This window comes from Peromyscus californicus, unplaced genomic scaffold, assembly GCF_007827085.1.
Source record: "Peromyscus californicus insignis strain IS unplaced genomic scaffold, ASM782708v3 Scaffold_24__1_contigs__length_46423439, whole genome shotgun sequence".
Lineage (NCBI taxonomy): Eukaryota > Metazoa > Chordata > Mammalia > Rodentia > Cricetidae > Peromyscus > Peromyscus californicus.
The window spans coordinates 5692070-5715047 of NW_026294535.1; the positions used below are offsets into that span (position 1 = coordinate 5692070).

At 41.3% G+C, this 22978-nt stretch overlaps 1 protein-coding gene across 1 annotated transcript in view; it reads left to right on the forward strand.

Annotated features, from left to right (window-relative positions):
- Window positions 1–22978, forward strand: part of CUNH12orf42 (chromosome unknown C12orf42 homolog) — a 153482-nt gene that overhangs the window by 49014 nt on the left and 81490 nt on the right. Inside the window, exon 3 of the mRNA XM_052753022.1 lies at window positions 14002–14070. Coding sequence (XP_052608982.1) covers window positions 14002–14070 — 69 coding nt within the window. The remainder of the gene's footprint in view (window positions 1–14001; window positions 14071–22978) is intronic.

Consider the following 22978-nt stretch of genomic DNA (forward strand, 5'->3'; position numbering starts at 1 on the left):
TGAATCATGATGATTAGGATCTAGATGCAGATGAAGCGAGATGATAGTTGAAGGGAAAAGTCAGAGTATGAATGTCACACCCTGGAAAAGCAAGGAGAGTAGAGGGGACAGGCAGAAGGGCTTGTGGGGTTGGTAAGAGCAAGCAGAGGGGAGAATGCTGGCCAAGGTTGAGAGGGTGGTTTGGATAAGGAGCAGACACCCTCATGCCTTGAGAGACGTTCAGAGACTCTTTGTGATTTCTGAGCAAGGCAAGTAATATGAGGTTCAACTACTCTTTAGAAGGTCAATCCAGGTCTCTCTTGTAGATGGACACAGAGATCTTTACAAGCTAGTTATTCAGATTTGGGTCACTTCCAACACTCAGACTGTTGCCATAGCGAAGCTTGGGGGCTTTCCAGTGAAAACTATTCAGTCTTGTTCATATTTTAGGGATAGAAAAAAGAAGTTGCATTTGTAATGCTGTGGTTTTCAGTGCACATTCAATGTTGACTTTCTCCTAAGTGTTGCAGAGATTCATTTGTATGTTCAGATTGTTCTTAAGCTGGTACTTTGGTACAGGGACATGAAAACACTCGGGTGGCAGAGTGAGTGGGGGGGATACAGATGTGCTCAAGCTTAAGAGTGGGGAAGGATAGGCCACCTTTCTTAGGAAAAGAACTGGAACCTGAAACAAACCTGTTGTCTTTGTACATAGTGATTGTAATATCTTTTATATACTGCATGCAAATATGTATTTAGCTCAGTGAGAGAGCTTGCTGTAAAACCCAGAGCTCAGGGTACAGCAGGTTAAAGCAGGGGTCAGGAGTTGAGTTCAGTTCTTAAGGTCACCAACTTAAAATCAATTACAATAATGCAGAGTGGGGAACAAAGATCCCTTTCACTGAGCAGTAAAGCTGTTAGGTCAGGACTAAATACCCATCTTGGTGGGTACAAAGCAAACTCCAAGTTAACTGTTAGACATAATAGCAAACACAGCACGTAGATGAGTGAGTTCAGTCCTGTTGTGTGGGTGGGGTGCAGTGGGAAGTGCATGCTTTCCTCAGTTTCAAAAGTGTCTTAGATCCACGAAAGCATCAATCCTGCACAGCTCCACTGAAAATGATTTTTAGTAGCAATGCAGTTTGTCTGTCTGTCCCCACCTTCCAGGAAAAAATATGTCTATTTCCTCACGTGTTAAGCTCTGCCTATGTTACAGGCTACTCTTCCCTCCCCGATTCCCTGATGCACTAAACCTTTTGGTTTATGTAAGATTCTGATATATTCTGAATGTTTTATTGGCTGAACAGGCCAACCAAAAATATATTGTAATCAGAAATGCTTTTTAACATCCACACTGCTTTTCTCTAAAATCCTGTATTACTTTTTAGGCACATACTCGCCTCTTACTGAACACAAATTTTTATTATAACAAAACTGACATCCTAGCACACACTTGTTGTATGCCTTACACACTCAGTTGTAAAAAGCCAAGACACACTCTGAGAAAAAGGCCAGGTTGCCCCAGCAATCACCTGTTAAGATGTGTGAATGCATCAGAGAAGAACCAGGAAGCCGCACCAGGCAGAGGGGATTTCTCTTCTTGGAAACGGGGAGAAAAGAATACAATTTGGCACTTTCTCAGCGTGGCAGCTGTGCCTGTCTCCACAAGAAAACGCCATCAAGCAATTTGCGAATTCTTGTTATATAATTACTCTTCACTTAAGGTGACTATTGTGTTCTGTCCCTCATTATGAATATCTTGTGGTCTGATTTTTGGCACATTTAATCCTGTTCAAAACCAAATTAAACTCCTAAAGCATATGTTACTGTAAAGCTTGAGTCACAAGCCTTCCGTGATATTTTGCAGAAGGTCATCTGGAAAATAAAAACCCAGAGCAAAGTAAATCGTCTATATGCCCATAGTGTGTCAGCGGCTGCACTGACTTATGGCCCATCATTATACAAGTGCCATGTGAGGATGGGTGTTGTTTTAAGGGACTACAATGATGACATCACCCATAGCCTCACCTCTTACCAGATTTGGCTAGATGGAGGACTTCTTGCTTGCCTAGAAAATCAGACAAAATCATCTTTGGTTAACCCCACACGGTACAAGCTGTTTGCTCCTGGGTGTTGGCAGAAGTGGGAGTTATTTGTGAAATGGGCTCTCTGGTGGCTCTTTCTCATTTGGGGTACATTTGTGGAATAGGTGAGACTGTGTGAAGGTTTGGTTATGCCACAGTGTACTAATTTCAAAGATTTGACCAGAATCTGTTAAAAAAAAAAAAAGGACCTATTTTTTTCGGAACAGGAATACTTCATCTTAAAGTCTGAACAAATTATTTTCCCTTGCACAGTCATTTTTTGCCCATCCCCTTTTGCTCTTCCTGAAGTCTGTGTTATCTCTAGGAGTCTTAATGAGCTGTCTAATTCCTTCAGCAAGGCAGACCTGTTCCTCGCCATCTCTGACGGGAGCGTCATGGTGCTCCATCCGGGCTCTACCAGGTGCTAGCCATGTTCTTCTCTTCTGGAGAGACTCAGTACTCACAGCTTTCTTCATGCTGCTGTGGAGTCCGGATTATGCAAGAATTATTTAATTCTCTTACATTTTATAGACACCATTAGTTGACCATTGTTATTTCCCATTAGTATTCGTATATTTGGTTTTAATCTTTGGGCATGATTGCATTTTCCTCCCCTAATGTTTAAGTAATTTATTTCTAAAACATGATATTAATGATAATATTTACACATACTCATACCACTACGAGTTTTACTTACCATGTTTATCATCTGACACCTACTTCAAAGACTGTGATCCAATGTGTTAACATGTATAAAATGTTTGTTGAAGCTTGGGGATTTTATAAATGGCTGCTTTTGTTAGTCTATCCTAAAGGTCATGGAGCTGGCAGAGGAGGAAGAGACAAATGTAGCATATTAGACTCTTGAGTTTAGTCTGTTTTCTCCGCAAACAACATGTGTATCCTGTGTCAAGGAAAGCCAAGTCCACTCTAGTTCCAAACCTTCACTCTGAGATGTGGTCTCATGCTGTCTGGGCTGGTTTTGAACTAACAATGTAGTGAAGGATGATCTTCATGAATTTCTGATTCCCAAGTCTCCACCTCCCAAGTGCTGGGACTACAGGCTTCCACCTGTCGTATGCTGGGTCTAATATAATCTTCCTGCATGCTTATGCTACATGCTAGGTAAGCCCTCTCTCTACCAACTGAACTACGTCCTCATCCAAAGTACTCTTTGGTGGGAGGGATTTGTCTCTCTGAAAAGTTATTACAGTTTATCAGACAACCACATCCCTGTATTTGCATGACAGAACCATTATTTGTTCATTATTGTTTGGCTGAATTAGAATATACTTAGCATTCAAATGAGTAAAATTAAATCAAAACGGTCTCGGTGTTAAGTGTGTTTCTCACTTTGATTCTGAATGATAAGATTTTACTTCTGCTCACTCAAAGGTTAAAAATTTGGACTTAGTTAGAATGTTAGTCTGCTTTATCTTGGAGGGTCAGATGGTGTTCTGTTGCCTTGGTAACAAGTCCAGATGTGACACACACCTGAGTGTAAGTATAGTCTGCTTAATTATGCTCAAAAAACTCAGCACAGTAATTAATGTTTGTTGCATTGGCCTCCCAGTCAGTGAACAGCAGGGACTGTACCAGGTTTTTATGAATTGTATTTAGAGCAGAAGTGGGATACAGAATGGCAGTATTGTGTTCCTAAGTCTCTCTTTGTGTGTGTGTGTGTGTGTGTGTGTGTGTGTGTGTGTGTGTGTGTGTGTGTGCGTGTGGCATGTGTGTACTTGTCATAGCCTGTTTAGGCTGCTATAATAAAATTACTGGACTGGGTAATGTATAAACAATAGAAATTCATTGCTCACAGTCCTGGATGCTTTGAAGGTCAAGGTCAAGGCACTTGGTGATTCAATGTTCTCTGAATATGATACTTCATTGCTGTGTCCTGTGACAAAAGGGGCAACAATTTCCTGTTTAGGATTTTTTATGAGGTCTTTAATCACATTTGTGAGGTGTTGTTTTTTCTCTTTACTCTTTGAGGGCTCCCAAATAATTACACATGGAGACTTATTTCTTATAAATGCCTGGTCTTGGCTTGGCTTGTTTCTAGCCAGCTTTTCTTAACTTCAAATTATCCCATCTACCTTTTGCCTCTGGGCTTTCCCCTTTTTTTTCTGTATATCTTACTTTCATTCTTACTCCACCCAGCTATGTGGCTGACTGGCTGGCCCCTGACATCTTCTCCTCCTTGCTCTCTTACTCTTCTCCCTCCCAGATTTTTCCTTCTGTATCTTCTCTTGCCTGTTAGCCATGCCTATCCTTTCTCCTACCTTGCTATTGGCTGTTCAGCTCTTTATTAGACCATCAGGTGTTTTAGACAGGCACAATAACACAGCTTCACAGAGTTAAACAAATGCAACATAAGCAAAAGTAACACACCTTAAAATAGTATTACCCAACAGTGATGTCAGTTCATCTTCTGAAGGCCCCAACTTTTGATACCAACACTTTTGTATTATGAATTTCAATGCACAAATTTAAGGACAGAAGCACTCAGATTTTGGCAGTTACTGTCCATACCAATTTTTACTTTTGGTTACTAATTTTGTATTTTTTTTAATATTTAGTGATATCATATGGAGCAAAGGGGACTGTTGTGAGAAGAATAAATTACTATAGTTTAGCACAATAAAAAGGGTAGTGAGTCCTTTTGTTTATTACTTATCTTAAAGGTTTTGCACATTAAGAAGATTAAACAGGGACCTGAAGGAAGACTGGGTGGTTAAGAATAGGTACTACCCTTGCAGAGGATCTAAGTCTGTTTCTCAGCACCCGTGTTAAGCAGTTCACAACGGCCTAAAACTCCAGCTCCAGTGTGATTGATGTCTCTGCACTCTGGGCACGTGGGCATACTCTCCCACAGACACAGACATACTCACCGACACACACACACACACACACACACACACACACACACACACACAGACATACACACACACACACAGCAAAAATATTTTAGAAAGCATTAAACATACCCCTATTAGTATAATGTTATTAAGAAAAGACACAGATGGTTGTTTTACCTATGTGGCAAATGAGCTAACTGTGTAAAATGAAGATGGCAGATGAGTCTGTAGATGTGCTGTGTGCTTCCATATGGATGGGAGAAGGGAAACAACTCAAATATGGTCTTTGTGGTCTTAAAGGTAGTTAAATTCCATTGTCAAAGTTATTGGACTGGGCTTGGGTGCTTTGGGTACAGAACTTGGTCTGAATCTTTCCCGTTTGGTAGCTGAGTGTTCTTGGACCTGTCAATTCATCTAGTCATGTAGCCATCCACCAGTTTTCTTTTATGACTGGAGACCACAGTTCCTTTTCTATAGGGTGGTTGAGATGAGCTCAGTAACTCTTGACCCTGCTTATTCCTCCCTCTTATTTGGCCTTCAAGAGGATGGATGTACATAAATGTACAGTCTTCCATTCTGCACCTGCTTTTCTCATCAGGAAGGGCAGAGGCTCATGGAATTCAATACTGGACAAGAAGTGTTCTCTAAGCTGTCTCCTGTTCCCACCATGTTCTTCTGGCTGGCACCAGGTTACAGTCTTAAGTGTCCCTCTTGCAACTCTTTTCAAAGCACTGACTACAGAAAAGAAGGCACATGGTGTATCACTTCCCCGTCCACTCTGGGACTCGCTTGTGGCAATGAAAGTCATGCCAGGCAGCCTGATGCTCTTTCATGTGAAACTTGGAAAGATTTCCAGGCAGTGGTTCCTTGTTGACTTCAGCAGATGTTCAAGCCAAAGATGACTCAACCGTCTGACCTACACTGGAAAAGTCAATTTCATAAAACCACACAAATCTTCAGAGATGATGGCACACACTAATCTTCTTTTCACATGAATAGGGTGCTTGAGTAAATTACTTGAGTTATGAAATGGGCTTCAGAGCTACAGTCAAAATTTGAGACACTTGACTTCAACATTGAATCATTTTAGTTCTGTTTTCAATGTTTGCTTATGAAGATTGTGTCTTCAGAAATGGATGGCCCTAGGAAATGGCAAGTTTGAAGTTTTTGTGCGAGTCCTAACTACAGATTGAATACAGTGAGGTGGCAATGTGATCAGGAGGTCAAACATCAGCTGGGATGCTGAATTACATGATCTGGAAGACATATTTTGGGCCCTAGACCCTTAGGCTCATTTTCATTATATCACTTAACAATATCATTTTCTAAACATGAAATATCTTAGGAAGTAAGTGGCCAGGCCTGGGACTCCCTTGTAATCGGACATTTAAGATTTTAAGTAACATTCAGTTTAATAAACTTATATTTGGTTTCCATGAAACACATTTAGAACTCTGGTTATATTCCTAAGTGCTCAATATGAGGTGAAAATTATAAAATTTAGAGAAGAGGAACCATAAATATTTAAGATTTTTTAAGTTAAAAGAGCTGATAAATGCATTGCCAGACCCCAAGATTACTTTCTGATAAAGAAAAAAAAAAACCTCTTATTCATGCATACCTCTCTTTAAAAGCATCTATGAGAAGCTGAACATTGAAATTAATTCCTGAATATGAGATTCAGAGGCACACATCTGTCCATTTTGAGCACAATGAATGTTAAATAGATTTGTGTGTGTGTGTATGTGTGTGTGCATCATGGGTATGGATGTGATGTTCTCATTGAGCCTTGAAAGCCACAGTGAGCTTCTCTTGTGTCCCATCTCCCCCTTGCAATGCTCTAAATCTAACTTCTGCCCATACTATTGTTCAGAAAAAGTGGCCATATTGTGCTGATTGCTATTAAATTAATGCAGAAAGGGAGAGACACAAATGTGGAAACCCATCTTGCCAGCAGGGATACCACAATCTTTTATTTTGCATTTTGGGAGGGTCAGAAAGTCATGACAGGCATCTGACCCCTGATAACCTCTTTGATGCTTCTGTGTGCAGGGTTTTTTTTTTTGTGTGTGTGTGTGGGGGGGGTGAACTTAATTAAATACAATTGAATTTCCCTGCTAACATGACCAGTGAAAGGACGCCTTTGAGATGGCTGTGTGTTTGCTGGTGAGGAACAAACAAAGATGCTTCTTTTGTTCCTCAAAGAAAAGTTAGCATATGTTAGTTAAGGATTTGTGATTTCTTTTGACGAGCCTGTCTGGTTCCTGGAAATTCAATGATTCTTCTGAAATGGTAACCACATGATGAGACAGAATGCGTGATCCACAAAACCCCCCAGTCTCCCAGCGTCCTGCTAAGGCTCTTTTTTTTCTTTTTTTTGTAAGCTTGTTGTATCTAGCCACTGATCATCACTGACTTATAATGGACTTGCTGGTGTTTGGCTGCACATAACATATTTGTCCATTTCTTGGATTTTTCTAACAGCCAAAGGAAGGGATATTTGTATAGGCATGTTAGTGTTGTTTGATAGAAAACTACTTAAACAGATGTTAACAAAGAATATCCAGTTGTTGCTTCTGCTTAATTGACCGTGGGTATCCAAAGTTGAATAAACATCCTGTCTCCTGCTAATGCTTTAATAACAATAAAAAAGCAACAGTTATAAAAACATCATTTAAATCGAGTTTCTATTGTTTTTCTTGAGCTTCTGGAATCACTGGCTGACAATTAACAAGTGAGGAATGAATTTATAATTAAGACGCACACAAAGAGTAAGTGATTTTGTTCAACTGGGAGCCTGTGTGTTTATATAGAGGGAATAAGATTTACTTCTTAGACTCAGAATCTTTTAACCTAGATGGTTTTGTCTTCCTTGAAGAGAGGATTAGAACTAGGGACTGGCACTTTTGAATTTAAAGTTGACTATTGTATGTATTAAGCCTCCTTCCTCACCTCCACACCCCCTTTCTGTTTTTAAGCTTTCTTAGACCTCTGTAATTATTTAGAGAAAGTCAACACTTGACCCCATCGCCCTGCCTGGCTTCCGTCTTATCTCTTGTTCTCCATTCACAGTGGGACTCCTAAAAGTAGTGTAGACTACACACAGCCCACGTTTCCACTTCCCCAGCATTCTGCTACGTAGTTTTGATGCTCACCCTTGTAACACATTCCACAGGTAAAGTCAGTGACAGTCAGCTGCTGTGTGACGTTGGAAGGTTTTGCTCTACACAATGACATTTGCTGACCAAACCAAGGATTGCCAGAGGGCCCTGTCTGCCAAGAGAGGGCGCCATGTTTTTCCATTTTTGGAGTTCATGTGGAGCTCCACAAGGCTAACTGTAGCTTTGTCGATGCTTCCCTTGGCTCAGTTTCTGCCTGTCTTGTTTGACTGTGCTTTCCAAAGTTGAGGTCTTTCAAAGGTAAAGATACTTTGAAGAATAACTGAGAATAAAATTATGGTTATTTAAAAGTTCTGAAAATTTGTTGCTGACAGGAGTTTGCCAAAGGCTGATAAAATATTAGATTGCCATGTGACTGGAGTCAATTACTTTTCTGTGTATTCAAATACTCAAAGTACTAGTTTAAGAAAGGAAAAAAAATAGAGTGGAATGTTTGTACAGAAATGCAATACTGGTCTCTTCTCTTCTCACTGGCTGCCTCATGCTTCACTGTCTAGATCTTCTGAAATACTTATGCAAGATGCCACGAGAAGAACACAGGTCTTGCTACTAGGCAGACTCTCCTTGGAATCCCAACTGCTCAGTAATGTGATTGCCTTGGGATATAGTGAAATTCTTTGAGTTTCAGGTTTCTTATCTCCGAAATAAATCTTGATAAAAATAGAAGGCAACCAATAGTGCCTTGGTTAAGGGAGCTGCTGCAGGGACAAGAACTGTTATTATCATTATCAGCAGCTAACTCATGGTCAGAATGTTCTCCCATCAAGACTTCTCTGTCCCTCTTCTCTGACATTACCATTTTACTTCCTTTATTGCCACTAAATCTAGTTTTGTCTCTACTTCTGAATTTGGCTGAAAGACATTTGGCTCTTGAAGGACACGCCCTTTAAGAAGTGGCCCCTGATACGTTTTCATGTTTCTGCTTTGTCTGATGGAGGCATATCTTGGGTACTCTCTTCATCCTGTCAGGGCCTTTGTTCTGCTGGGCTTCCTGGGGAGGACCATAGAGATTGTGCACCATTTTTGTTTAACTCCTTTGGGGCTGAACACACTGCAGTGTGAATCAATAATTATCCTGGTTGCAATTAACCAGACAAGTGGATACACACGCGTTGGGCATAGCTATGACAACTGGAAAGTCCACTACATGGTGGCTAGACCATGTCTTCATTTTTCATTATTAATGGACATTGCTCAATTCCTGGTTCATTATACTTTTGAGGACTCTCATTGGAGAGGAATCTATTTTCAAGGTTTCAGTTATCTTTGGTCTTAATCTCTTTATTTTATTTATAATTTTTGAAATGAGTATTGTTAAATAGCCCCGGCTGACCTCTTCGTGGCTACCTATGCAGAACAGATTATTCTTAGCAATCCTCCTGCCTCAGCCTCCAAAGTGTTGGGCTTATAAGGCATGTTCTACCATTCCTAGCCTCTTATATCCTCTTTGAGACAATAAATACTGTAAGGCTCAGAGGTTCAGTGATATATTATATGGGAACCATATCATCAGGAAGCTTACTATAAAAGCCTGATCTTGAGTCCACACTAGACCCCCTCAGCCAGCCGGCACGTCTTAACCAGTGAGCCCCAGGTGACCTGACTGTACATTAAAAGGTAAGAATTGTCCGTAATAACAGCTGCTTCAATAGCAGATTCCCTGAATTTTCTGACACATGAGTGTCTTTGACTGTGAAGACTCAGGAAAAGCCCCTGGGACAACTACAAAGGAATGGAGTGATGTATTAGTACACTGCTGGAGTGTGGTTTACGTCAGGAAGCAATTTGCTGACCAAGGAAACTTCGAATGAAACACCCCTATTTCAGTTAACTAAGTAGACATTCTGATCTATAAAAGGAGCTTCAATTAAGTGAGTTCACTAATGCATTTTGAGATTTGATCCTATGCCTAGAAACAAATGATTTTTCTCTTATAGTCAAACTACACCTTTTAGAAGAAACGGCACTCACTGTGGCAAATGTATCTTCCTATGTGGTGCAGTTCAGCGACCTAACCCGGGATTTCAAAAGCCATCTCCTGGTTTCCGCTTTCTGTTCCAATCCTAGGGGCAAAGCAAGTATTTGCTTTTAGCCTTGTTGACAGCCAAGCGCTTCGCAAATGTTTCCACAAGGCCAGCTGCCCTTTGTGGAGCCTCCTGGGAACTTTCTTTTGGTTACTAACCCTCAAGTACATGCGAACCTTTACTTGTGAAGGTATTTGTCACTTCCCATCTTTAAAGGAGGGCGATCCAGACATTGACTCAAGCTTGAAAATCTTTGTGTTTTTAGTCCACTCTCTGAGCTCCCCTGAAGATTTTCTCCTGCAGCCTAATCATCTTATTGCTGCCCTAGGATGGAATGCACACACACTCACACACACACACACACACACACACACACACACACACACACACTCACACACACACTCTCATATACACATTTGCATACACAAACACACATTCGCACACTCTCATACACATACACAGTCACACACAACACACATTCACACACACACATTCACATAACACACTCACACACAACCACACAAACTTTTACACACAGTCACACATACACACACACACACACACACACACACACACACACACACACACACACACATCTCTATTCTTCCTATTTCTCCACTAAATTTTAGAGGACTGGAAATTCCGAAAACAGTGATTTCCCATCTGAAAGCGCCATCACTGAAGCTTTGTATGTAGCTCTGCAGAGACACTTTGATGACAATTTTTTGTGATAAATTTTGCCTGGAATTTTGTGCTTGTATCCTTTGCTTTAACCGGTCCATCCATCTTTCCCTGGATTCTTTTCTTAAGGCCACCGCAGTGCTCTATTCGCTTTTGAAAGCTGTTGACTGTGTTTAATGACTGGAACTTAGAGCCACACACTATGTTGAATAAAGGCCACATTCAGGTGTCATCTGACGGTCACAACTGTCAGTGGTAAAAACCTGTTACTTCAGTAGAGTGGTCGTCTGAGCTTCCTGCCAGCAGGTTTGTTTTTCACCGTTCATGCAGGGGATGCATCATATATGTGCGTGCATGTGAATGGAGCAAAACCTGTATCCCGCAGTGTGTGACACCTGGTTCCACAACATTGTGTCACAATGTTTTTTTTTTTTAAATTTAAATGAAATGGGTGGATCTGTCCTTATTTTTGGTAACCTGATTTTTCTCTAAGATATGGGCTATGACTTCATTTCTTCTCATCAGACCCAAGCCTTCTGCTCGTCACTTATGGTATATTTTTGCCTTCTCTTTCATCTTCAGAGAAACATGGGCTATTATTATTATTATTATTATTATTATTATTAATGAGTATTTTGGAGCAAAGCACCCTTGCTTTATGTGGCGACTCTTGTGGCTTTCTAAATGCACTTGATTTAGCTTTCAATGTGTAATTACTGCCAAACAAGTTAATTGCTTTATAAGTGTCCAGAATTCCCTGGTTACATTTGCTTTCATTTACCAACCTTCATCACTCATCAACTGCTCAACATAAACACAAATGATTGTTAATGAATGCCTAATGCCATATTCATTAGGAAATCAGGTTAATGACCGACAATGACTATCCCAGCGATTTTATTTTTTCAAGCCCCTCCCCCACTGGCTTGTTGATTACGATAGCCTTTTAGTTTGAAAATAAATTCTACCTGCATTTGAAGGTTCAAGGAGAGGCTTTCCCAGAGAGCTGATAGATAATCCTAATCTCTGTTGCTTCTTTACTCTGGTAAATACCTCCCAAGTCATGAGTTTGTGGATATCAGATACATTCAGTCATTTGTATATTAGTTATACCTTAACAAAATGTTCTACTTTTTCTTCTAAAGGAACAGAATGTACTGTTGGCCACCATGGAGCCTTACTGTTTGGAAAGTACAAATTGCAGGACTGCTATGCATATGTGGGGATACTGTTTTCCCATCCCAGGCACTCTGAATGATGCTGCTCAGTTGTGCCATGACACAAGCATAGCTTGAACAGTGGTACCAAGAAATCTCTATTGAAATCAATGTCAGAGCAGTGTGCAAAGGGTCCTGTCCATCTCAGGTAAAGGTTACGTAGTTGGGAAACACCAGATGCATGAAAATGCATGGTTGGAGTGAATGCAGAGGTTTCACTGAAGAGGGGGCCTGAGATGCATGTTGGGCATGAGCCTGACTTCCCCTGGTGGTCCTTCTGTCCTGCACAGATGAGGTGGTTTCCAGGTTTTCCAAACAGACTTCTGAGGTTTGAAGGCTGCATATGCACCCTTCACCAGAGAGTTAAGTAGTCAGAGGGGTCCAGGCTGGTGACTGGCTCTTCACTATGCTGGGCAATCTGAAGTTACTTCTTCACCTAGCATGCAGATGGTGGTAGTTTAGGATTCCTTCCTGCTTCTCACCTTGTTCTCTAGTCCTGTTTGTTGTATGTTTGTCATGTACGGAAATGACACCAGGGTTACTATGTAAAAGATGTGTTTGCTTGACTTCATCGGCTCACACCTGTGCCTGTATTTATGGTATATTTATAATCACTTTCAGGACTCTTGGAAATCTTTTTACTCATTGGTATATTTCCTCTAGATTCCAGGAGTTTTATTCTTTTCCTGCCCCCTTAAACCTAACGTTTTACTTCTCATGTCCTTCAGTCTTGCTTAGGATTTTAGGAAGACCATTATTTCTTCTTGATTTTTGTTGTGTAGGAACACGTCTGTTTCCCAAGTCCACACCATCTACCACCTTTGAGTCTGCATACACCTGTCTGTCTTTCTCCTCCACAACATTCAGCTTTTCCCTGCATGAGTCTTTGTAACTATGCCTATTTTAAATCCTGGTCACCCAGGGCTGGAGAGATGCTCCACAGTTAAGAGAACTTGCTGATCTTGCTGAGGACCCAGGTTCAATTTCTAATAGCCACATCAGACAGCTTAAAATCAGCCATGTCTCCAGCTCCAGGAAATCACACACCCTCTTCTGGCTGCCTTGGACACTTTCATACAAATGGTAAATGTACATACATTAAGGTACATATACCTACACATAAAATTAAATCAACCAATAAAATGTTTTAATCCTTGCCCCCTTGGTGAAATGTAGAAGGGCTACTGATTTTCAGTTGCATACCTGTATCCTGGCCTTGGGTATGTTGGGGTGTACTCTTCAAGGTACCAGGATTGAGTTTAGCAAATGCTGGGTCAAGGGCTCTGAACACTGTGACTAACTAAATGAAAAACATCAAATTGAAAACAAGAAGTTAGAAAACCAATCCTGATATCATCTTATTAAAGTTTGACATTTTCTGGAAAATGTCAAGGTTCTCTCCTATAATGAAGTCCTCAGGTTACCTTCTCTGGCTGCCCCAAGCAATCATATTATATGCATTGCACATTTGTTTCAAGCAAGTTTTTTCCATGTTAACTCTGCATAACATACAGTTCCAAATTAATGACTTCCACCAAGTAGTGTTCATTTCTTACTAATGTTCTTGGGTATGTGGGTTAGCTTTGCGTATATCAGTTGAGGATGGCTCAAGATTGTGTGACATATACCAAAAGTGTATGGCAAAGGGTGTACCAGTTTCATCTTAATTGAAGTTTAAAGAAACCTCAAGAGTCATTTTCTCCCTTTATAATACACCAGTATCAACATTTGAAATTCATTCATGAGGTTTCTTTAAACTTCCTACATGTGGCTTCATCTGGACTCTGAAAGGTGGCAACTGCATTTGGAGTTTGTCACGGTTCCCATGGTAACTGGGCCAGTGTTCTGGGTATTATCAGGTACTCACTGTATGAACGGCCATTCTTTGAACAAATGAGCTTCTGAGCTGCCTAAAACTCATCTCTCAGTGACGAAATGAGACTGAAGTGACGCCAGATGCCTTGTTCCCTCTCTTCCAGAAGTCCCTCTGCTATCTTCCCATTGTGAGCAATGTGACCCTGTGGGAGAGAGGCGCATCTCAGACAAACGTGAGTAAACAGAAGCCTGTTGCCTAGGACCACATCTGTACTGTCCTCTCTCGGTGTTCCGTAGCTTGACACTCGGCGTCTATTCCTTCATAGTTATTTCGGAAATTATAACTGTAAATTATTTGTGTTTTAAATCCCTAAATGAGGACGCTAAAAGATATTTCCTACAGAACCTTGAGTCTGTGTCTGAGAATCGTGTGAGCTCTTCCTTCTTTGAGCACATAGATATATGTGTACCAAGGAAAGACTTATCTGATTATCAAGACTAGAAACATGGACTAGATGCTTTTTTCAGTGCCTATATGTGTTACAATTTAGGGGGTCTAGCATGATGATTTTGTCTTACAGTAGTCAATACAAGGAATGACTGGTTTGATACAGAAAAAGTTAAAACACTGCAAAATTTCAACACTCTGTGTGACCTCTTAGCAGGCTGCCTTTACTCCCTGGTTGCTAATGGCCCACTCATGGAAGGCCAAAGTGAACGTCTATCTCCACGATGTGTGCCTCTCTCAGTGACCCTGGTGTGTACACAGAGATGGTCGCCTTGGCTAGCAGGCCGGTCCCACTGTCGCGGAGCCCTGGTAGCATCCCAGATTTAGCCATACCTGAGCTTTGTTTACAAAAGCGGGACTGGGAAAAGGAGGAGACTTTTCACATTGTAAGAAATACACATTGTAAGAGCTCTGTATGGCTCCATGTCCTATTTGCCTTGGAGGGCAATTGCAATGTCATCTAAAGAGGACTCCAGAGTGCAGAGATACTGATGCCCTCACTAGGTCCCAGGCAGATGAAGAGGGTTTGGGGAATTATTCTAAGATAGTTTTACCTTCTAGTTTGCCCTTTCCAAAATTCAGTAGTTTCAGGCTAACCAGGGCTACGTGGTGACACCCTGTCTCAAACAAACAAACAAACAAACAAACAAGCAAACAAACACACCCAAGAACAACAACCAACCAATGGGACAAAGAAAAATCTGGAAAGAAGAAAGCCCAAATCCAACAACAACAAAAGCTCCGTCACGGTGTGTGAGTGGGTTTGCCCTGAGTTGGTGCTTACTCAAAAGTAGGATGCAGCGACTAGAAATAGAATTCTAGTAACAATCAGAGGTGTAAACTCACGTTCGAAGATGAAAAACGAGGCCAGCGTGGAGAAGATGAAAACATGGCCTACTTAAAACACACAAACAAAACCATGACCTGATTTTATGCCGACTCTTTCTGCACTGGAGCAGAGGGCTGAGTCTAAATAAGGCATCTGCTGCTTTCTGTGTCAGTGGTTGTTTTTCCATTCGGACTTGAAGTCATTGGCCGCCTGAGAATCCATTCAGCTAATGGAGTCTGTGACTCACAGCAGGGTTTTGTAGGAAAGGGAAGGGACATTAACAGAATCCCCTTATCGAGGCCATTCCATTAGTGTGCCTAGACCCTCAGAAAGCAGAACTTCCTAAAGGAAGGTCCCAAGTCCCTCTTGGAGAGATGTGTTCCACGTGGCAGTCATGCATTGCCTACACTGATACAGCAACATGAAGCTTGCTCCCAGCTGATTCCCGGGCACCCCTCTTTTCCTCTGGATTTCAGCAAGGAGTGCAGGGCCGTGAAGTCCTGTCTGAGCCCTGGGTCGTGGCGTCTCCTGGGTGCTCAATTGGACAGGCCACTTCCTTCCTTTTGTTCTTTCTTCTTCTCTCTCTGTTTGTGTGGCTGTGTCCTTTGGGGGAATCCCAGAGATGGCAGTGAACATTTTAAGATATTTCTCTTTAAAAGACTTCTATGTTGTCATAGGTTATAGCTACACTATATGCTAAGTATTGTATACTTCATTTCCTATTATATATCACATTTAGGCTGTTCTGTATTGTATGTCAAATACTGCATAGCACATAGCATATATTAAAGAACATATATCATATGTGGGGCACTATCATAGATTACGCATTGGATGCCCTCTATCTGGCCAGCATCTGAATATCCGTGTTTCAGTATCATGCTTTATATATTGTGTTCATTGAGTACCCCCCTCCAAAAAAGGTCAAATGGCTGTTATAAAGCAACAGTAAAGAAAAAGAAAAACTTTGCCTTTTAGGAAATCTGTGTCCAAAGTCAGGACAGAAAATATAACATGATAAGCAAAAAATTAGAAATTTTTTAAATTAAAATTCAAATTTTCCTGTTGCTTCCCAAAGAGTCTGTCAAGAGTGTGCCATGCTCAGTTCACTGTGACTGACTTTTATTAAAATGTCAAATGCCAGAAATCACTACGGAGAGAAAGAGAGAAATATGTAGCTCAACCTTTGAAGCAATCAATATTTAAAAAGGAAACAAATTATAGATCATTATAATTTATAAAATATATTAAATGGAGTGCTAGCAATTTCAAATTCAGCAGTCTATAAAATAAAATGCATCATAACTAGTTAAGATTAATTCTAATGATGCACCATAGTATAATATAAAAAAGAAATTTATAAGATACATATTAATAAACCAAATGAACAAAAACATTCCCATTACCATGGTCATTTATTTCAACACTAATTCATGGGAGGAAAACTGTTTAGAAAATTGGGAATAGATGAGAACTTTTTATTTAAAATTTTTTTGTACAATATATTTTGGTCATTTCCTCCTCCCTCAACTCCTCCCACTTCCTCCCTATCTCTCTATCCACCCAACTTCATGTTCTTTCTCTTAGAAAAACAAAACCAAAAAAAAGGAAAAAAGAAAAAAAAAAGACAAAAAACCAATACAACTCTCCTCAAATTAAAAAAAATAGACTCCCTCAACACACAAACCATCACCACCACCACCACCACTACCAAAAACAACAACTACTACTACTACTACTACTATTACAATTGCAACACAAAAAATCCACGGAGTCCATTTTGTGTTGGCCTATTACTCCTGGGCATGAAGCCTGATCTGGACTGTGGTTGATCTACCCAGGGACATCCCTTTGGAGAGCATACCCCTTTCCCAGCAGTCTTCAGTTGCAAACAGCTTCTTGGTTATGGGTGGGACTTTGTGTCCGCTTCTACTTCTGAGCTGGGATCTAGTCTGGTTGAATCTGTGCAAGGTCTCGAACACGATGTCACAGTCTCTTTGAGTTCATATGTGCATGAGCCCTGTTGTGTCTGGAAGATGCTGTTTCTTTGGAATCATCCACCACCTCTGGCTCTTACAAAGATGCAGAGAAACAGGAACTTCACACACTGCAGAATCACTTTGGAGGACATTTAACAATTGAACACAATTGCAGATGCAAACAGCTGTAAAACTCAATAGCCCTCACCAGCATATGAAGTTAGAGTTGGTGAAGATATGCAAGAGCTGACTTTCTGAGGCCTGAGGTTTGTAATGAATGGGACACTAAAATGTCACTCATGCCCATCCACAAGGGAATGGCTGAATTCATTGTGGCATATTTAAACAGTGGAATGTTGCAGCTGGTGTCAAGTGGAAACTACATGCAACATCAAAGATAACCTGAATGACTTAATGCAGAATGAATCAAGGAGAATCATGTGTGTGTGTGGTTTAATATGATAGCTGTGTCCATGGAGGTGATACGTTTATACACTTTGGTATTTTCTTCCTAGTTTAAAGCTATCTGAGACATGGGCAAAGCAAACAGATGGTGATAAAAATACATTCTGGGTCAAAGATGGATTGAAGGACTTAGTGATGTTTCCAAAAACATAAAAACATCATAGTCTGCTGATAGGCACCAACAGGGTTCAGTTTCACTAACAATTAATTGTGAAGACTTTGTCATGGCTCCAAAGGTCTACACACAGGCTGGTCCTCACTCTTCTCTTGGCCTCCATGATTATCTTTTCCTTCTCAGTCTGTTTTCTGTTCAGCCTTCCAAGCACACTTCCTTCTCGGATCCTACTTGTCCTGCCTACCTGAAATGAACATACCTGAAATGTTTGATTGATGGTTTTCTTAGGTGTCAGCCCCACTTGTTGAGGACTGGTCTGTGGGACATCCGGGGTAAAATGCTCCTAAGCAACTCCATTGAAAATGACTCATCAGTCAGTGTGCACCAGAGGGTTAGAACAATGGTATTTAAATCTTAATTGCAAATACCTTGCAGTGATTAAAAAAAATTGAGTGTTCATATTCAATCTGCTATGTTTATGTATGTATCATCCCACTTAGTATGACATTACTAGCTATATTATAATGTGCTTATAAATTATAAATATATCATAAACTACATATTTGACTGAATTTAAAATATGTAAATAAATGAATGAAAGGAGAAGTGGACATATTCCTTCATATCTATCCATGATGTTTTCATAATTTCTTTGGTGGTGCTGTGGGTCAAATCTAGGGCCTCATGCTCACTGGCCCGGCATTCTACCACTGATTTTATAGAATTTTTGACTGAAAGGAGCGAGTGTGTGTGAACAACTTAAACCAAACACGTATGAAAGTGCTGTAAGTATATCTGTTTTATATGCTAATAGAAAATAAATACATTTGAAAAATGTTCTGTAATCTTAAGCAAAAGGAGATGCGGAGTTAGAGATGTGCCCTGTTGTTGCGAGCACTCACTGCTCTTGCCAAGGACATGGGTTCAGTTCCCAGCACCCACATTTTATCTCATACTGTCTCTAACTCCAGCTTCAGAGGATTCAATGCCCTCTTCCGGCTTCCACATGCACTGCTTGCACACAATGCACAGACATACATGTGGGCAAAACATACACACACACACACACAAATAAAATTTTAAAAATGTTCTATGTGAGGGTCATCATTAATAGCGAATGTGAAGCCATATTTCCACAGGTCTATTTTAGTAAACTCTAAATATAGTAGCAAATTTCTCGACAACCTGACGTCATCACCCTTTTACCCCGCCAAGAGGCCGATGAAGAAAAGCGTGTTGTACAGAAGAACAGAAGAAGAAAAGGGTTGACTTAGCAGTTATCCTCAACCGATTAATTTAACAAGTATTTGATCAGTGTCTCTGTGTGCCAGGCCATAAACTCCCTGAGGGCAGGGCCAAGCGCACCTCACTTACTGATGTATCCCAGGCTCCAGTAGGAAGCCTGGCTCACTTGGCATTTACTCACTGAGTGAGTGAGCTGGGCACTTTCCCCAAGATGGAGATGCTCTGAAGAGCCCCGCCACTGCTCTGTCACCCGGCATCCTTGTTCCGGGAAAGACCTGGCTCTGATCTGGAAGCTCCCACATCCGCACTGTAGCTTCAGCTTTCTCTTGCTCCCCAGCCTTGGCTCCCACACTGGATGGGGCTTGCTCTGTCACAATTTGGAATCAGCCTTTGGTTGCTGGTCCCTCCTGGGGCCTGGCTATAGGAAGGGGGACCCTATCTGTACTTCCTAGGGAGCTGCACCACTTTTCAGTTCTTGCTTTCCTTTTCAATGCTGACTTTCCTGACAGCGTAGCTGGAGCCATATTAGAATTTATGGAAAAACATGTTGCTTTCTGGGAAGTGTGTTTCCAAATGATTCTACATGTCACGGGATAGCCCAATCTATGATCAACATGAAACGCATGTTTAAAATTGTGTGACATTCAAGACCGGTAGAGAAGCTGTGTGTTAGCAAGAAGAAGGTTCAGGTGGCATTCAGCAGTTCCATGCTGTTGGGACATGAGCTTCTCCACAGCTGCTGTTCAAATGGACATTTGAAAATGAGCTGTGCTGTGGCGGTTCTGGGGACTGTAGGGAGTCAGGGAAATGTAGGGCAGAGCATGGCCTAGAAAGGAGAGCTATTTTCCCAGCATGTATGAGAGCGTCAGATATGGACAGCAAGGCATTGTAGCATCTTTTATAAGAAAGTAATGTTGAGAAGTGGGCAGTCTTCATCAGCTCATTCCATGTCTCCTCTGACTGGATTAATTCCTACTGTGGCTGAGGTGGCCGGATGACACCTTTCTATTTAGGTGCTGAAGAGTGGTCTCTGAAGGTGTTTAGAAATGTTGGGCTTTTCTAATACCTAATACAAACATCTTATAGAAAAAGGGAGACATACTCATTCACTTCGGTAAACCCATTACTAATGAGCACAGGGGAAAGCTGGCAGATCGGTGTCATGTGGAAACAATGTGGGGGCCAAGGGAGGTCCTGCTAGTGACTCCCTGATCTCCGTCTAGAGCGGTAGAGTATAGAGCTGAGCGGTGTTAGTTGCCTGAAGAGGAACCGCTGACATGGAGTTCAGGATAAATATCATTGCTTTTGGTTTCTGACAGATGCGTATTGTTAAAACTTAAATAGATTTGTACGTGTTTCCTTCGTACAGTGAGTGAGGTTTTATTAAGTAGTCAGTATAGCAGACATTGCTTTAGGTGTGTGGCAATAAACACAACAAAGGATTCTAACTTCACGGAGCTTTTATTCCAGCACCGAAACTGAACAATAAACAGATAATTAAAATTGTAGTAAGTGGTACAGGTGAAAAGCTGGAGAAAAGAATAAGGCCATTTATTACTGTTGACTGTTTATTAAACAGGGCTCCCATTTTGAACAAGGGGCTATGGAAACAACTTAGTTGGTACGTACAAGCTTGAAAACCCGAGTTCAGATCTCTAGTACCGACATAAAGCGCTGGGTGCAGTGGTGCACACCTGAATCCCAGTACTGGGCGGGCAGAGGCAGGAGAGCTCTGGGCTTGTGGATCATCCAGTCTAGCAGAATCAGTGAGCTGTAGGATCAGGATGAGACCGTATCTCTGAAAATAAGGTAGGGAGTGATTGAGGAAGACACTTGACATTCTTACACACACACACACACACACACACACACACACACACACACACACACACACACATGCAGATACAGCCCATACACAGAAAATATTGAACAAAATACATTAAGTAGTTCAGAGTATTTTTAGGAGAGCTAGGGAGTCAGAGCTGGGGTGGGGTTCTGGGAGGAATGCCCCAATAGCAGTGATCTGATACTGCCCACGCCTGCCGTGGCCTCCACCATGGGATGCCACGGTTTACACTCCTGCCGCCTGCTGCCAGGTACTCAGGCTTGCCCTTTCTGCTACTGCGCTGCTGGCAGAAACATGCACTGAACTTCCTAAGAGTGTTACTGGTTCCTAAGTCAGTCTGCTAATGCTGACGTCTGAGCATTGGCTGTTAGATGGTCACTGTACAAATCTCACTAAAGATTCAGTGTTAAAGCTAGCACACAAATGCAACAAATCAATACATAAAGGGTCAGTTGTGTTTGTATTCTCCATCAATGAGACATCTGAACAGAAATAAAAAAAATCCATTTTAATCCCTTTACATGAAAGCAGTAAAATATGAATGAATTTAGCTAAAGAAATGAAATATTTGAACATTGGAAAGTACCTATTAAGGACACCACTGAAATAGCCTAGACAAATGAGAGACTTGCAATGTTTGTGGATCAAAAAATTTCACATGGTTGATACAACATTATCTAAAGTGGACTATAAATTCAACGTGTATCTATCAAAATCTCAACTGAGATTTTCCCCCAGAACCTTAAAATTCACACCAATTGCAAGAGGTACCCACATGTCCAAACAATCTCGAAATCACAAAGGGAAATTTAGATACTTGAGAAACATCTCATGAAGCTTTATTGGTTTCAGGCTGAATCCAAAGCCACGAAAATCAAAATAGTGTGGAAGTGGCGTATGAGCAGACGTAGACCAAGGGAATAGCTTAGAGGGCCCAGACGTAAATACATGTGGCCAGTGGATTTTCAAAAAGGGCGTCAAGATGATTCAGTGCGGGAAAGGACAGTGTTTTAAATAAATTGTTCTAGGTAAACAGGATATCTATCTACAATAAAGTAAAATCGTATACTTACTTTCATCATATACAAAAATCTACTCAAAAGGTTTAAATATAGCAGCTCAAATTATGAAATTTTCAGGAAGGAGGAAAATCTTTTTGAGCTCATGTTGATTTCTTAAATACGACATCATACAAAGAGTTATGTAGGAAGAGAAGCTGGTACATGAGTTCTCCTTACCTTGACTTTTAGAAGAGAGATCCATTTCTTCTACCTTCTGTTTGGCTTCTCTACTGGGAGGGAAGATTCTGCATCTTAGAATGGAGAACAGAGTCATGGTAGTTCTGACAATAAGATATTTTACACACGGTCAAATCTCACTCTCTACTCATTGGTGTAGAAGAAGCGACTTGCAGTGTTCTTCACAGCCTTGCTCACCTTCAGCCCAAACCGCATCTTCTGCTGCACAGCTCATTGGTGGAAAGAACAGCTTACTCCTCCCTGGGCTCTGCTTCCTTCCCCACAGTCTGTCTCAGGAGTCCCTACATCCTGATCCAGTAAGAGAGATTTGGAGTAGATGAAATAATCCCTCTCTCTGGTGGGTGTGAAGTTTCTAGACTGAGCTACCCACTAGACCCACCAACTTCTCTCCTCTGGACCAGGGAGGGGCTAGACCTACCCCTGGGGATGGAGAACCCAGACTCAGTAGGCAGGAGTGATTCCCAAGCTTGCTTATTTTCAAGGAGGGAGTATGTATGCAAGTCCATATGTGTGAGAACACCTACCTGCCAGGCATCCCAGTTTCCCATACAGCTTGTCAACGGCGTGGGTTGGGTCTGCTTGAGATGTGGGAACACATCTGGGCTGTGACTGCAGGGTGGGACTGTGGTTTAACAGGGCCATTTGGCATGACTTCTGGGAGGCAGTAGAGGTAACCCATGAAGAACTGTTCTAGATAATTGAGGTTCTGATGTCTGGCACCTGGAGTCAACGCTTGATGGTCCAAGTGAGTATTGCATCCTCTTTCAGAGACTGTTCACCTTGAAAATGTCACAGTGAAAACAACAAATGGAGTAATATTTCAGTCTGCTGTGAGTCTTTTCAGCTACCCAGCCTGCACTGTGGGTGCTATCCTTTGGGTCCTGTTAGCCCCGAC